This window comes from Perissodus microlepis, chromosome 1 (genome assembly GCF_051167445.1).
Source record: "Perissodus microlepis isolate ML-2025 ecotype Zambia chromosome 1, ASM5116744v1, whole genome shotgun sequence".
NCBI lineage: Eukaryota > Metazoa > Chordata > Actinopteri > Cichliformes > Cichlidae > Perissodus > Perissodus microlepis.
In genome coordinates, this window is record NC_140461.1 from 12375048 (window position 1) to 12389040 (window position 13993).

Below are 13993 nucleotides of genomic sequence, written 5' to 3' on the forward strand. Positions count from 1 at the left end.
GGAGCTTTGGTGTCTGACTGAACAACAACCTTCAGCTGGGACTGGTCATTGCAGCTCGAGGGCACATTCTGGGGAGACTGTGGCTGGGTGGGGGCTGGCTGGTGCATAGAGTTAAGAGAGGACGTGATATTTTCCCCAATTTGCTTTGCTAAGTCAGTAATCAAGCTGCTCAACATGTCACTAGTGACAGCCTGGGTGTGTGTTTGGCGTTCGCAAGCAGCTGGTGTGGAGCTAGCTGCTGGCGTTAATGGTGTGTGCATCACTGACTGGTCTACAGTGCGGGCACCAATACCCGGGACTACTGGCCTACCCCTCCCAAAACATTTTGGAGCAATCTGATGACCCCTCCCCAAACCAAAGGTCATATTACTCCCTGCAGAGAACAGATCAGGCAAAGCGCTATCCACAGTTTCCTCACTTAACATGTTGGCCCAAGTGAGATATCACTGTTTAACAGCAAAAAAAAACGAGCCTAACCCCCACACACAATTATGCAAAACTTCACAAAACAATGAAATGTGGGGAGAAGAAAAAAAACATCAAGGAATCAAAACACCATAGAAAATAAAATAAAATGTTGTTTTCTCCTCTCAGTTAAAACAGGCTGTAAAAGCCAATATCAATAGAAAAAAAAAAAAAATTACAATCCGTGCCTGTATAATTTGAGGAAACAATATGAAACAGTGACAGAAATGATCACCTACGTATTTGCCCTTTAAGTTCACACGTGACAGAGATGCCTGCAAGCCAAATTGCGGGGCATCGATCACACACTCGATATAAAAACCTGTGAGTCAAAGCGCAGGGCACAGGATTCTGGCACACAGCTGCAGAGAGGAGGCGGGAAAACAGCGGCAGCAGAAGGAGGAGGAGTAGATCGCGGATTGGCGATGTGACGGGTCAGCGGCACCAAGTGTAACCGGTGTGATTCTGCGTTGTGTCTGATAAAAAAGGTAAAAGAAAGAAAGACCTCCAAGTAAATAATTTGCCCACTCCAGCTCCTCTCCCACAGGGGAATTGTGGAAAAAGGGTGGCATTTATTTTTACATTAAACATAAAATATGCATTTACACGTAACATATTTGACATAAGATAAAACAAAAACAACAACATGAAATCCGACGTACCTGATAAAAAAGGTAAAAGAAAGAAAGACCTCCAAGTAAATAATTTGCCCACTCCAGCTCCTACGACCAAATACAAACAGTGGGGAAGAGGGTTAGCTCAACCCACCACAGCTCCCAAGCTAGCAAGGGTATATATTCATGCTAGCATTTATGGCGCCTAAAACACATTTATGATACACACATACTACACACTTATAACATCTTACAAAAACAGGCTTAATAATGACAATAACTGAACTAAAATCGCAATCATAAACATCAGGGTGGCTAAATATGAATTATGTGTGTTTTAAGGTGTTGGAAAGAAATGACACCCACCTCTCCCACAGGGGAATTGTGGAAAAAGGGGAGAGGCAAAAGGGGTACACTGTATTTATAGTATTGCACCAAAGAAGAAGAAGAAAAGAATGAGGAGGGGCTCTAACTGATAATGAACACAACTACAGGCTTGGAGGTCCTAAAAGTCAGGTATAAAAGGAGCAGTTTGGGGGTTTAGGACACATTTTGTGTAATTATAACAATGTGATTTATGACTCTGTTACATAAGTACTAATTAGTAGAGATGGACCGATCCGATATTACGTATCGGTATCGGTCTGATACTGACCCAAATTCCTGGATCGGATATCGGCGAGAAATAAAAAATGTAATCCGATCCATTAAATATCAAAAAAGCACCTCACAAAACTTGCTACACGGCGTAACTCAGCTCATAACCGTAGCACGTCGCAGCAGTATGCATCACGTGATAGAGCGGCTGTGTGTATTTGTAGCTTGCTACCAAACCAGCATTTCATCTCCGAGGAAGTTATCCCAGAGAGAAGTAAAGCAAGTGTGTAAGTTCATCTCTGAATGTTTGTAAAGCATTTTAGCGTTAAGCTTAACAACCGATATATGGAGCGACTGCTTCTCTCTCTCTCTCTCTCTCTCTCCTGCTGCTACTTCAATCCTGAAACTGCTTAATGATCAGCTGATCGGCTTTTCTGTCGCGAGTCCGTCTCTCTTCTTAGTTTTTGGCCCACTTCTCACCAGAAAGAGGAAACCAGCGGTTGAACAACAGCAGCACTATTAAGCTTGATAAGCTGTTGTTAGAATTTATTTAATATTACTTTCTACACCAGGATCTTTTTCTACGTAGCTGGTAACTGTGCAGGGGCGGATCTAGCAAAGTTTAGCCAGGGGGGCCGATAGGGCATGAACAGGGAAAAGGGGGCACAAAGACATACTTTTCTTTCTTATTCTCATTTAAAATGTCTAGCTTTTAATAAATAATTATCTGAATCTTACACCCAAAGTTTTAATCTGATGTAAAGTATATAGTAGTCCATTACTGTATATAGTAACTGTTAAGTCTAATATACCCTAGTAAGCTATACTACTTTTTCCTTTGGGAAGATACCATCTGTGCAGTCTGCAATTCTGTTGAAGAAAGATGTTGAATCTATTTAATTATTTCTTGAAAAATAATTTATTTCTGTGCATTTTTCCCCCTGCATCAAATTAAATTTGACTACATCGATTAAGCATCATGAGGTGGAGGGTGGTTCCCTATTTTTTTTTGCTGGGAGTTTGCAACCCTATTAGTTAGGTTGCTTAATATTTCTGCTAAGTACTCTTTAAAATACCAGAATAGGGGGGATGGAGTAGGTTTAAGTTTATTAGATTGATTGGTTTTGCTGAACTATGAAATATTTTGGGCGCAGTGTATTTTTTACATACAGGTATAACAGAATAGCTTTAGTGTTGTTATTTATTTAAACTTGAGTGTAAACTTATACAAAATGCAGCAAGATATTAAAAAAACGTTTTATTGATTAAAAAATACACTATATCGGATTCATATCGGTATCGGCAGATATCCAAATTTATGATATCGGTATCGGACATAAAAAAGTGGTATCGTGCCATCTCTACTAATTAGCACATGTGTGTTTATGCTTTAGTTTCATGTAGAGTACAGATGCAGATGACCAAGATTGTTAGTGTTAGCTAAAAAGCTAGCTTAGCACTCTACCCTCTGATCCATATGTGTTAGCTCTAGAAAAACAACATGGTAGGCCAACTTTTTGGTGGTTTTGTCACAGTTTGATGCTGTGTGGCAGGCAGGAAGTAGGACCCAAATGCAGGACTAATGAGATGCAGAGGGATGAACTGAGGAAGGCAGCTTTATTGCACTGAGAAAACATTCCATAAAAAAAAAAAAAAAAAAAAATAGAGAAAACCAAACCAAAACTTGAACATGAAACTAGAAAACAAGGTAATGGGAAACAGTAGACTAAGAACAAAGAAAACCTGCAGCACAGCAAAAACACAGCACTGAGAGGGTGTGGTACAACACAACAAAGGGCAAGGGAAAACACAGGGCTTAAATACACAAGGGAGTAATGCGGGAATGGGAAACAGGAGGGAAACACAGCTGGGACTAATTAGACATAATGAGACAAGGGGAAGCAAAACTAGATACACTTACACAGGACATGGGACCATCAAAGTAAAACAGGAAACACAAGACAGTAACAAAGATGCAGACTAGACACTGAGAAAAAGAGACACGACTGCCTGAGGAGACAGAGGGAAGATGGAGCACGGATCACAGGAACAGAAACCAAGAGACTAGAAATGATAAATAATGAATTCAAAGTCTATATAATAATTCAAAATATAAAACACTGGGTCAGCGACCTAGGACCATGACAGGTTTACAGTGCTATGTATAAGAAGCACTTATATGTGGCAAGGTTATAATTCAAAAAAGGAGCTTATTAATCATTTTTATAAACGACCTCTGTCATATACAAATAGTTATTATAATATAAGAATTCCGATGGCAGTTATTTAGGAACTTTGATGTGTTTTGGAGCAGAAGGACATTAAGCAGCTAGATATTTTGACCCAAACGGACACGTGTGCTGAACTGAATAAGCACCCACTTCCACATGCTGTTATGCATCACCGTGCTTCAGTGCCCTGCACTTGACCTTGTGCTCTAACTCTGTGTTTTACACACTGTTGGAGCTGTGGAGCTTAAATGCCATTTCTCTAAGTATCTTCTTAACTGGTTAACTAACAAACAAGGTCTTCACAAGAAAGCATTGAAACTCCGGAAAAAAATGTTCTACCACATATTTTATCTGGTCCAAAATATAATCAGCTAAAGATGTTTCAACGCTGACTATATTTTAATAATGAGCACATTCCTTCATGAGTCAGAATCCTCCATCCCACTGCCAGGACTATGTGTTTGTGCATCTATGTGGGTGATGGTGTCTGGAAGGGCAAGTGCACAAATGCGTGCATGTTCAGTAGCACACGAGAGCCCTATGCATGTGTCCTTGCAGCAACGTGCCATGGCAGATGCTGCCTCAAGCCGCGGCAGTGTCTCCAGTGATGATCTGTCTGTTGACCTTCAGTAACATTTGAGGATGTGGAAGCTTTCTTGTCAAGGACGGTGCACTCTTCGGGCTGATTGCCTTTCATTAATATGCCTCACCTTCAGATGTGCTATATGGCATTTGCATGACATTAGCATTTATCTTTGGGCCAGCCATTCTGCGCTGCAGCATGCGGAGCTTCTGTGAATGACACCTGTTAGACTGAGACCCAGATGCCTTTCTGGCAGGGTCACACTGTGCAGGTTTGCAGAGGGTGGATGAGGGTGGAAGAGAGAAGACAGACCATACTGAGGGCTGTCTTTTAGGACTGGTTGTTTTTGACATTTGTTAAAAGATAAAATTATTAAGGTTTGGTTTGTTTCTTCCTGGTTTGGCTCTATTTTCTAGGATTTCAGATTTAAATGATCTTGGTGTACCTGCACCAAGCAAAGATGTTTTCTTTTGTCTGTCTGTCTGTCTGTCTGTCTGTTTGTTTGTTTGTTTGTTTGTTTGTTTGTTTGTTAGTTTACACCACATTGGGCATTATGCTATCAGCTGTGCTGACAGTGTTTCGGAGCTCCGCAGTATTTTCAGGTGTCTGTCTGCTGGTCAAAAAGTCTCAGTCCAAGTTTCTGTCAGTTAAAACCTTGTGGGCAAAATGACAGATCCAAATATTCAGATTTGCTCTTTGTTTCAAATTATTCTTGTTCTGACTCACATCTTTGTCCCATTTCTGTGAAGTCTTTTCTCAGTACTGTTACGCAGTGTGGCATCAGACATCATGACTCATTGTGTAAAACAGTTGAGCAAAAAAGAAAGGTAACATTAACTTTGGGGTGTAACAAAATTTCTTAAGCTTATTCTTTTTCTTTCTTTTTTTTGCACTGAAGAAAAAAAGATGCTCTTGTATGTGTTCATTAACTAATTAACCTCAAACTACAATGCTCAAGAACCAACAAAAAATTTAAACAATAACAATGAGATGAATTCTCAAAAAAATGACATATTTCCTGATTTTGTAGGTGGTTGTTTGTTTCTGTGTGAGCTCATTCTCCCTGTTAGTCTGAGTGCTGTTTGGCTTGAGGATGGTGCAGCCAGGTGGTGACCCTGCATGCAGTATCTGGCACACAGCAGAGCACGTAGAGATGGAGCCAGATCCCAGAGTCAGAGACCTGCCGACACCGACCAATCTGCCACCAAAGAGGCAACAGTGTCACTGATACAAACACTGTGGAAGGTGAAGGCAAACCTTTGATGTAGTGTCAGAAGAATGGCATATAATGCAAATGTCTTCAATTTACCCTAAAAAGTGTAAAATAATCATTTTCTGTGGCGTTATTTTACTGATTAAGAAAACAAATGGTCAGTAGAACTCACGGCTATGTTTAATAGTTAAAGTCAAAGCATTTCCACATGCACAGTGAAAAGACATCTCAAATGATTGGGACTAAACAAGTGTGTAATCTTAAGAAAATCACTTATCAGGGAGGCTAATCAGAAAAAGAGGTTTCAGTTTGCTAGGGAGCGTAATGATCGGACTCTGGATCAATGGATCAATTCGGAAAGAGTCATGTGGTCTGATAAGTCTTGTTTTTCACTGTTCCATGGTGATGGGTGCATTAGGGTAAGAAGAGAGGTGGATGAAGTGATGCACCCATCATCCCTAGTGCCTACAAGCCTATAAAAACAGTGTTATGATCTGGGCTTTGGTCAAGGTTGAGCAACATTATGTGCCCAAAAAAATTAGGTCAGTTGACTACCTCAAAATACTGACTACCCAGGTTTTTCCATCAATGGATTTCTTTCCTTCCCTGATGGCACAGGTATGTTCCAAGATAACAATGTCAGGATTCAGAGGGCTTGAATGGTGAAGTAGTGGTTCAGGGAGCTTGAGCCAAGGTTCGACTCTGACTGGAAATAAATGTTGTGAGATTGCACAAGCTTACTGAAACATCATGGCAAACACAAGCTGCTATCAAAGAACATATTGAGTAACTATTTTTATATATAATAACAGTATAATAGATTATTCTTGTAACTCACCATATTTCAAACCCTGACAATTAAACACACAAAACGGTAGTTCCTAGATTTAACTTTTCTTTTCTAAGCAGAAAACTGCCTCATTTCATTCTTATGGCAGAACAGCCCTTTTGAAGTTACCATTGTAACCTCACAACAAAAATATCCTTGTTCTGAGCCTGGTCAGAGCCTTTTACGTTCAGTATGCTTGTCTTTTCCCCCACCTTTCAAAAATGTGCTAGGGTAATTCTCCCGTCACTGTACACGTTAACCACCACAATAAATCTGGAAAAAGTGTTTTCCTACTTGGATCAACGAAAGATCTTAATCAATCGAATTATTGGTGCATCACAATTAAGTATGGCTTTGCATTATCCGTCCATTCTTTTCCGCTTATCCAATTTAGGGTGACGAGGGGAGCTGGAGCATATCCCAGCTACTGTAGGGCAAGGCCTGCTGAAAGGTTATTTCAATTTAGAATCACCAGTTAACCCAACCCAACTAAGCGCATGTCTTTGGACTGTGGGAGGAAGGCTGAGTACCCAGAGAGAACCCAAGCAGACATGGGGAGGACATGCAAACTTCACACAGAAAGGCCCACCACCTGGCCTTTCCTTATATACATTATCTCACAAATGTAAGTGCACCCCTCATATTTTTGTAAATATTTTATTATATCTTTTCATGGGACAACATTAAAGATATGACACTTTGATACAATGTAAAGTAGTTAGTGTACAGATTGCATAACAGTGTAAATTTGCTGTCACCTGAAAATAACTCAACATACAGCCATTAATGTCTAAACTGCTGAACAAAAGTGAGCACACCCCCAAGTGAAAATGTCCAAACTGTGCCCAAAATGTCAATATTTTGTGTGGTCACCGTGTTTTTTTTCCAACACTGCCTTAACTCTGTTGGGCATGGAGTTCACTAGAGCTTCACAGGGTGCCACTGCAATCCTTTTCCACTTCTCCATGATGATATCATGGAGCTGGTGGATGTTGGAGACCTTGCGCTCTTCCACCTTCCATTTGAGGATGCCCTGCAGATGCTCAATAGGGTTTAAGTCTGCAGACATGCTTGGCCAGTCAAGTACCTTTACCCTCAGTTTATTTAGCAAGGCACTGGTATTTTTGGAGGTGTGTTTGGGGTTGTTGTAATGTTGGAATACTGTCCTGTGGCCCAGTTTCTGAAGGGAGGGGATCATGCTCTGCTTGAGTATGTCACAGTACATGTTGGCATTCAGGTTCCCTCAATTAACTGTAGCTCCCCTGCACTCATGCAGCCACAAACAATGACATCCCACCACCATGCTTGACTGTAGGCAAGACACTCTTGGTACTCCACACCTGGTTGCCGCCACGCACCATAACACCATCTGAACCAAACAAGTTTATCTTGGTCTCATCAGACCACAGGTAATCCATGTCCTTAGTCTGCTTGTCTTCGGCAAACTGTTTGCGGGCTTTCTTGTGCATGATCTTTAGAATAGGCTTCCTTCTGGGATGACATCCATTTAATCCAGTGTGTGGCGTATGGTCTGAGCACTGACAGGCTGACCCTCCACACTTTCAACCTTTGCAGCAATGCTGGCAGCACTCATACACCTACTTTCAAAAGACAACCTCTGGATATGACATTGAGCATGTGTACTCAACTTCTTTGGTCGACCATAGCGAGGTTTGTTTCTAATCTGTCCTGTTAGTCTGCCCTATGGTCTTGACCACTGTGCTGCAGCTCAGTTTCAGGGTGTTGGCATTATACTTATAGCCTAGGGCCATCCTTATGTAGAGCAATACTTCTTTTTTTCAGATCCTCAGAGAATTCTTTTCCATGATGTGCCATGGGAAACTTCCAGTGACCAGTATGAGAGAGGGTGAGAGCAATAACACCAAATTCAAACCACCTGTTCCGTATTTGCACCTGAGACCTTGTAACACTAACAAGTCACATGACATCAGGAAGGGAAAATGGCTAATTGGGCACAATTTGGACATTTTCACTTAGGGGTGTACTCCCTTTTGTTGCCAGCTGTTTAGGCAATAATGGCTGTGTGTTGAGTTATTTAGAGGTGACAGCAAATTTACACTGTTATACAATCTGTACACTGACTACTTTATATTGTATCAAAGTGTCATATCTTCAATGTTGTCCCATGAAAACATATATAAAAATATTTACAAAAATGTGAGGGGTGCACTTACTTTTGTGAGATACTCATACTGTATATAAAATGTATTGGTTACATAAAAAGGCTAAACCAGTTATACAAAATTGAGAAAATCCTGCATAACCTTTGAGAAAAACATACAGTGGACATTCAGTCAGTAACAGAATAAAGGATGTCGTGCAAGTGGCACATTTATCCCACAGCAAAACCAGCAAAAACAATAGGATGCTGGTGGAGACAAAAAAAGAGCTTAAACAAGGGAAGGTACAGAAGTTAGGTGAACAGAATCACAACAACTAAATGAATGCTAATATTGGTCTGTCAAATGTTTGATTCTATCGCCCCCTCCCCCTTAAAAATCCCTCAAAGGGATTATTTATATATCAGAGTTATACAATTCTCAGTTTTTCTGCACCAGTGACCAAAAAAGACATAATCATGCAGCTCCTGTTTCATTATCTGCACTTTTCATTAACCCCATTTTTATCCCATCTCTGATAATGAACACATCTGACTTGTCTTTTTCACCATCAACCCAGAAACCCAGAAACGATGTCTCAAAAAATCCTGTTGCACAATATGTCTCCACCTGTGGATGTCTCCTTTTTGAAAAATGCTTTTCGACTGGATAGAGTTATGTTGGTCTAAATCCCATTTAAGACTTTAACTCATCACCTCAGTCTTTCTAGTGTTTTACATCCCTTTCCATTTTAACCCATCTATTATCGGAAGTGATAAAAATAATCTTTACTATCAGTCCCAGTCGCGGAGGAGAATCACCACCTCATTACCACTCCTGTCTGAGAGGCTGATTATGGGACGGAAGAAGCTCGGCAACAGAGCTGAGCCTGGGGCGTCCTAGCAGGCTTAGTCTGCTAATGGCTGCATGGGGTTGAATTGCAGCTCATCTCATTCCTTACTACTGGATCTCTCTCTTTCCACATTGCTGCCAATCTTCACTGCACCTGTTACCAAAAAGATAAAGAAATGAAATGCTTGAGAAAAGTGGAGTGTCCTCTTTCCTGTTCAATAGAAACAGCAGCAACAAGAGCAGCAGAATCTCACTCAATTATCCCCTGTTACCTCCCTGGATCCTTTTAATGATCCCACATAGACACTGCACTGTGATCCCACTGTCAGACACCCTGTGATGAAATAAACCATTGTGTGTGTCCTCGCCCCAATATGTTAATCCAGGATTAATTATGGGCCAACCCTAATGAGTATCTCTCTTGCTCTCTTAGATATGTAAATGCACCAGCAGTGGACAGTGTTGAGAGGCTTTTGTTAACTCAGTGTTTTATAAAAGGGGGCAGAACAAGATGAAGCAAGCCAAGGACAAAGGTTTCATGTTATTTCAAAAGATGGAAAAACCCCCAAAACAAAACAATTTATGTGAATTTGCAGTGATATGGAAATGGCAGTGCAAGCCCTCAGCAAATCTGGCTTCAATTTTACCTGTGGGAATAAATTCAGGAAGAGCAGAGGCTGTACTGAAATTGTTAAGACACTGGCGCAAATGATATGGTTATTGTGAGGCTCTTCACCATCAGCAGCTGCCCGGCTTGCTGACATCGTGGATTCTGAACTTTTTAAACACTTAAGCAGGAATGTGAATGTGGGCAAAGCCAGAGAAACTGTGCTCTCACAACACTTTCATTTTTTTCTCTTTTCAACTTGGAAGATGGGGAACAGACAGACAGATACACGTAACAGTTATATTTTTCTGTTTTTGTAATAAAAACAATATATAAATTGCTTTCTTTGCCATGCAGTTAGGTAAGTAGCTGAGAAGGTTAGAGCAAAATCAGTATCCCTCTTTTCACAGCTTATATTACTTGGAATAAAAGTGCAGTGTATTTTCTTTTAGGGGAAACAGATATGTTCATAAAGTGCAAATCCCTTACACCTGGACTTAAACGCAACACCTGATTGAATATTCCCTGACATGAGCACTATGCTTATAAATCCTCCACATCAAGTGGTAGAGGATGAATGAAAATTCTTGTTGCATGTTCTCCTGTGCCTGCATGGGTTTCTGCTATCCAAAGACATGCTTCTTAAGTTAAACAATGACGCTGCAGCTGTCCATGTGTGTGATTTCTGTCTCATTACATTATCCCTGTGATTGACAGGTGACCTGTCCAGAGTGTGGCCCACCCTTTAACCTATGACAGGTGGATGTCATGGATGTTTAAGCATCCTTACAACTTTTTCCAGACCACTTGCATTGCTCATGTTGTTTAAAACAGCTTTGTTTTCTCGCCTGTGGTTCTGTGCATTCTGTGTTATTAACAGTGCAAGCCAGTCTTCTTGGAATAATAATAAATATTGCAATATTGCAGTATTACGTTATTGCATTACACTGATTCTACTACGAAAATGCTTTGAATTGGCTAAGCAACTGGATATTCAGCGGGGGATCAAGTGTTCCTTCCGGACTTTCTCGTGCTTGTGAGTTTCAGTGCACACACAGAAAGACGCTCTCACTGCATTGGTCGCGTGTGATATTAGGTGTGCACGTAAACGCGCGTGTGTGCGTGCGTGTTTTCATTCCTGAAAAGCCTCCCGATAAGCTTTGGGATTCTCAACGTGAATCCCGTCTTTCTCTGTCTGTGTTTATCCTCGGAGTTTCTGTCCAAGGCGCTGAAATTTGCAGCTCCGGGGACCGGTCAGGTGACTGCGCGTTCTCCCTGCGAGAGCAGGGTGCTGAGTGTGTGTGTGTGTGTGCGCGCGCGCACGCGCTCGGTAGACTGCACGCGGACACTTCAGTCCTCATCATGAGCGATTGCGCTCATGAGGAAGGCTTTTCTGAGAAGGCGTCGGGGCTACGGTAGTAGCCTAGGCTTGCAGCGTGGATAGGTTTTTGCAGCCGAGTGTGTGACTGACTCTTCACGCGCATCGTCTCTTTCTCTTTTCCTTTGGCTGTTGCAAAAATCAGTGCAGCAAGTGTGGATGGCCACACTGGAGTGGGCTGCTGCCCACCAAGTCTGACTGTGTTTCGGAGGTGCTGAGAAGGAGAACATGTAAGAATCCGCAGGCATCCCCGCAGATCCTTTCGGATTCTCAGCCAAAATGCAGAAAGGGATCAGACTCAATGATGGCCACATCACCTATCTGGCTCTTTTGGCGAAGAAAGACGGGACGAGGCGAGGTTGCTTGAGTAAAAAAAGCTCAGACAACACAAAATGGCATTCAAAGTGGTTCGCTTTGTTGCAGAATATGCTTTTTTATTTCGAAAACGACTCGAGCTCACGCCCCTCCGGACTGTACCTGTTGGAGGGATGTGTTTGTGACCGGGCACCGTCACCGAAACCGTCTCTCTCAGCGAAGGAATGCTTAGAGAAGCAGGTAAGATATTGATCGCACGGGGAGCTCCCTTAAGTCTGACTGACACTGTCAAGGCAGTCAGTCTCACTGAACGGATACACTGAGCGGTCCCCTCCTACTGTTTTCCCCCCTTAAAATCCCTTTGATCAGCTGGGCTCTGCGTTACAGCCACATTTATAACAGGAGGTATCGTGTAGACACTTTTCACCAGAAGATATCGCCTATTCATCACGCAAACAATTTCCCAGAGATGCTTTTGCATTACAGTTGACTTGACGTTTTAGAGTTACGTAATGGCGTCATCCTAACCGATTGATTTTCTCGATTATGAACCAAAATAGCCCCACAGCCTTCCTCCGAGGTTAAATGCACGAAAAATACAACGCTAACAGCAAACAAAGTTAGCAGAATTCACGCAAATCTCTGCAAACTTTGCACATTATCTTAGCCTCCTCTTTTCTGTTCATCTGTTGCATCACATTGGGATGCAAGACGCTGTATTTTTAGACACCCCAAATGTTCCGGGAATGCAGCACATATAAGGAGTAAACTTAAACTGCATCCAAACTTTGTAGGTTGCCATCTTGCGGAGGAGAGCTGCCCCTTCCTTGTTGTTTTGACGTATTGATTTAATTCCTTGTCTTGATATTAATAGCATCCTACCTTGGCAACTGTGTCTCCCCGGTTTATAGCGGCTTGGCTCATTTGATAGCTCTCTCATTATCATGGGTTGTTAACGACAGCCATGAATGACAACCAAACGATGTCCCAGCCATGCTTTTCTTTCTCAGTGCATCCCCCTATTCTTTTTTAATTCCCCTGGCGTTTAGTGCAATGGATTAATATGTGTGAGGGATAAAAACAAAAAAACAGTTTACAGTGGGGGTTTTTATGCCTGAAACACATTCAGAAATAATTTTAGTGAGAGCGTAGTTTCCCATGTTGGAAGTGCTTTGGTGTTTTGAGGCAAACTGGTGCTGTATAAAAATATAAAAATAAACACTGTGTATAAACGCATTTGAGCCAGAGAAGTGGTCAAGCTGCTGTGAGCTATGACTGCAGTCACCTTCTGAAATCAGCTCTGCCAGCTGCAGTCTCTTCTGCTTTCCCTGCAGCAGAGGGGATGAAGAACTGAAGGTAAAAGTCAAAATGATAGGCCATTTTATTTGTTCAGTAATCATATTCTTTGTTTATGAATAAAACAGATTCTGGATGTGATTTTGAACTGGAATTAAAAAAAAAGAAAAAAGAACTAAAGCAAAAAATTCTAGAAAGTCTGAACTTTTGGTCTTGTGGATGCGTTCCACTTTTAATTTATTGTATATTTGGACAAAAAAACTTTCCAGGAAGTAGTTTTTGATAGTTTTGAAGATAGTTATTGTGGAGGTGGCGATTTTGGTGTTCAAGGTTAGGAGATAAAAACCTAAAGTGTTAGACGGAAAAAAGTGGAAACCAGTTAACATGTCTGTAAAAAGATTTGTGTTTTTCCAAGTTCAATAAAAATCTGTAATAATAAACTGGAGAGGAAGAAAAGGCAACTGAGGTAAACCTATACTGAACTTTCATAAAAGAAAATCTTCACGTCCTAAATATCCAAATCTTAAATTCCATGTGGCTATTTTGTGGCAAATGCTAAGCTTCACTATATTGTCACCAAAATGTTGCTAAATGATGCCTCAGAGGTCTTCTTTCCTTAGATAACCCTCCCCCAACAATCACAAAAAATAAACAAACAAACAGAGGATCTGATCCAAAACACTGATAAATCAATTATGGAATTGCTTGGTTATATTTGCACGTGTGCCATACAATTTTTCCCATCCACAGTAAAAATCTGTTAAATTATTCACAATCTCTCCAAAAAAAACATTGTCTGATATTGTGTTAGACTGGGATCACAGCCCTCTGTTGCAGTAATTGTATTTTACTGTATAGCCTCTAAGAAGAATAAATAAAGGATGGGAACAGGG

The 13993-nt window shown here is 41.2% G+C and overlaps 1 protein-coding gene across 1 annotated transcript in view; it reads left to right on the forward strand.

Annotated features, from left to right (window-relative positions):
* Positions 1 to 11264: 11264 nt before the first annotated feature.
* The window catches only part of LOC146393509 (ras-specific guanine nucleotide-releasing factor 1-like), a 30370-nt gene continuing 27641 nt past the window's right edge, over positions 11265 to 13993 (forward strand). The window contains exon 1 of the mRNA XM_084930167.1: positions 11265 to 12044. Coding sequence (XP_084786293.1) covers positions 11769 to 12044 — 276 coding nt within the window. The 5' untranslated portion in view covers positions 11265 to 11768. The remainder of the gene's footprint in view (positions 12045 to 13993) is intronic.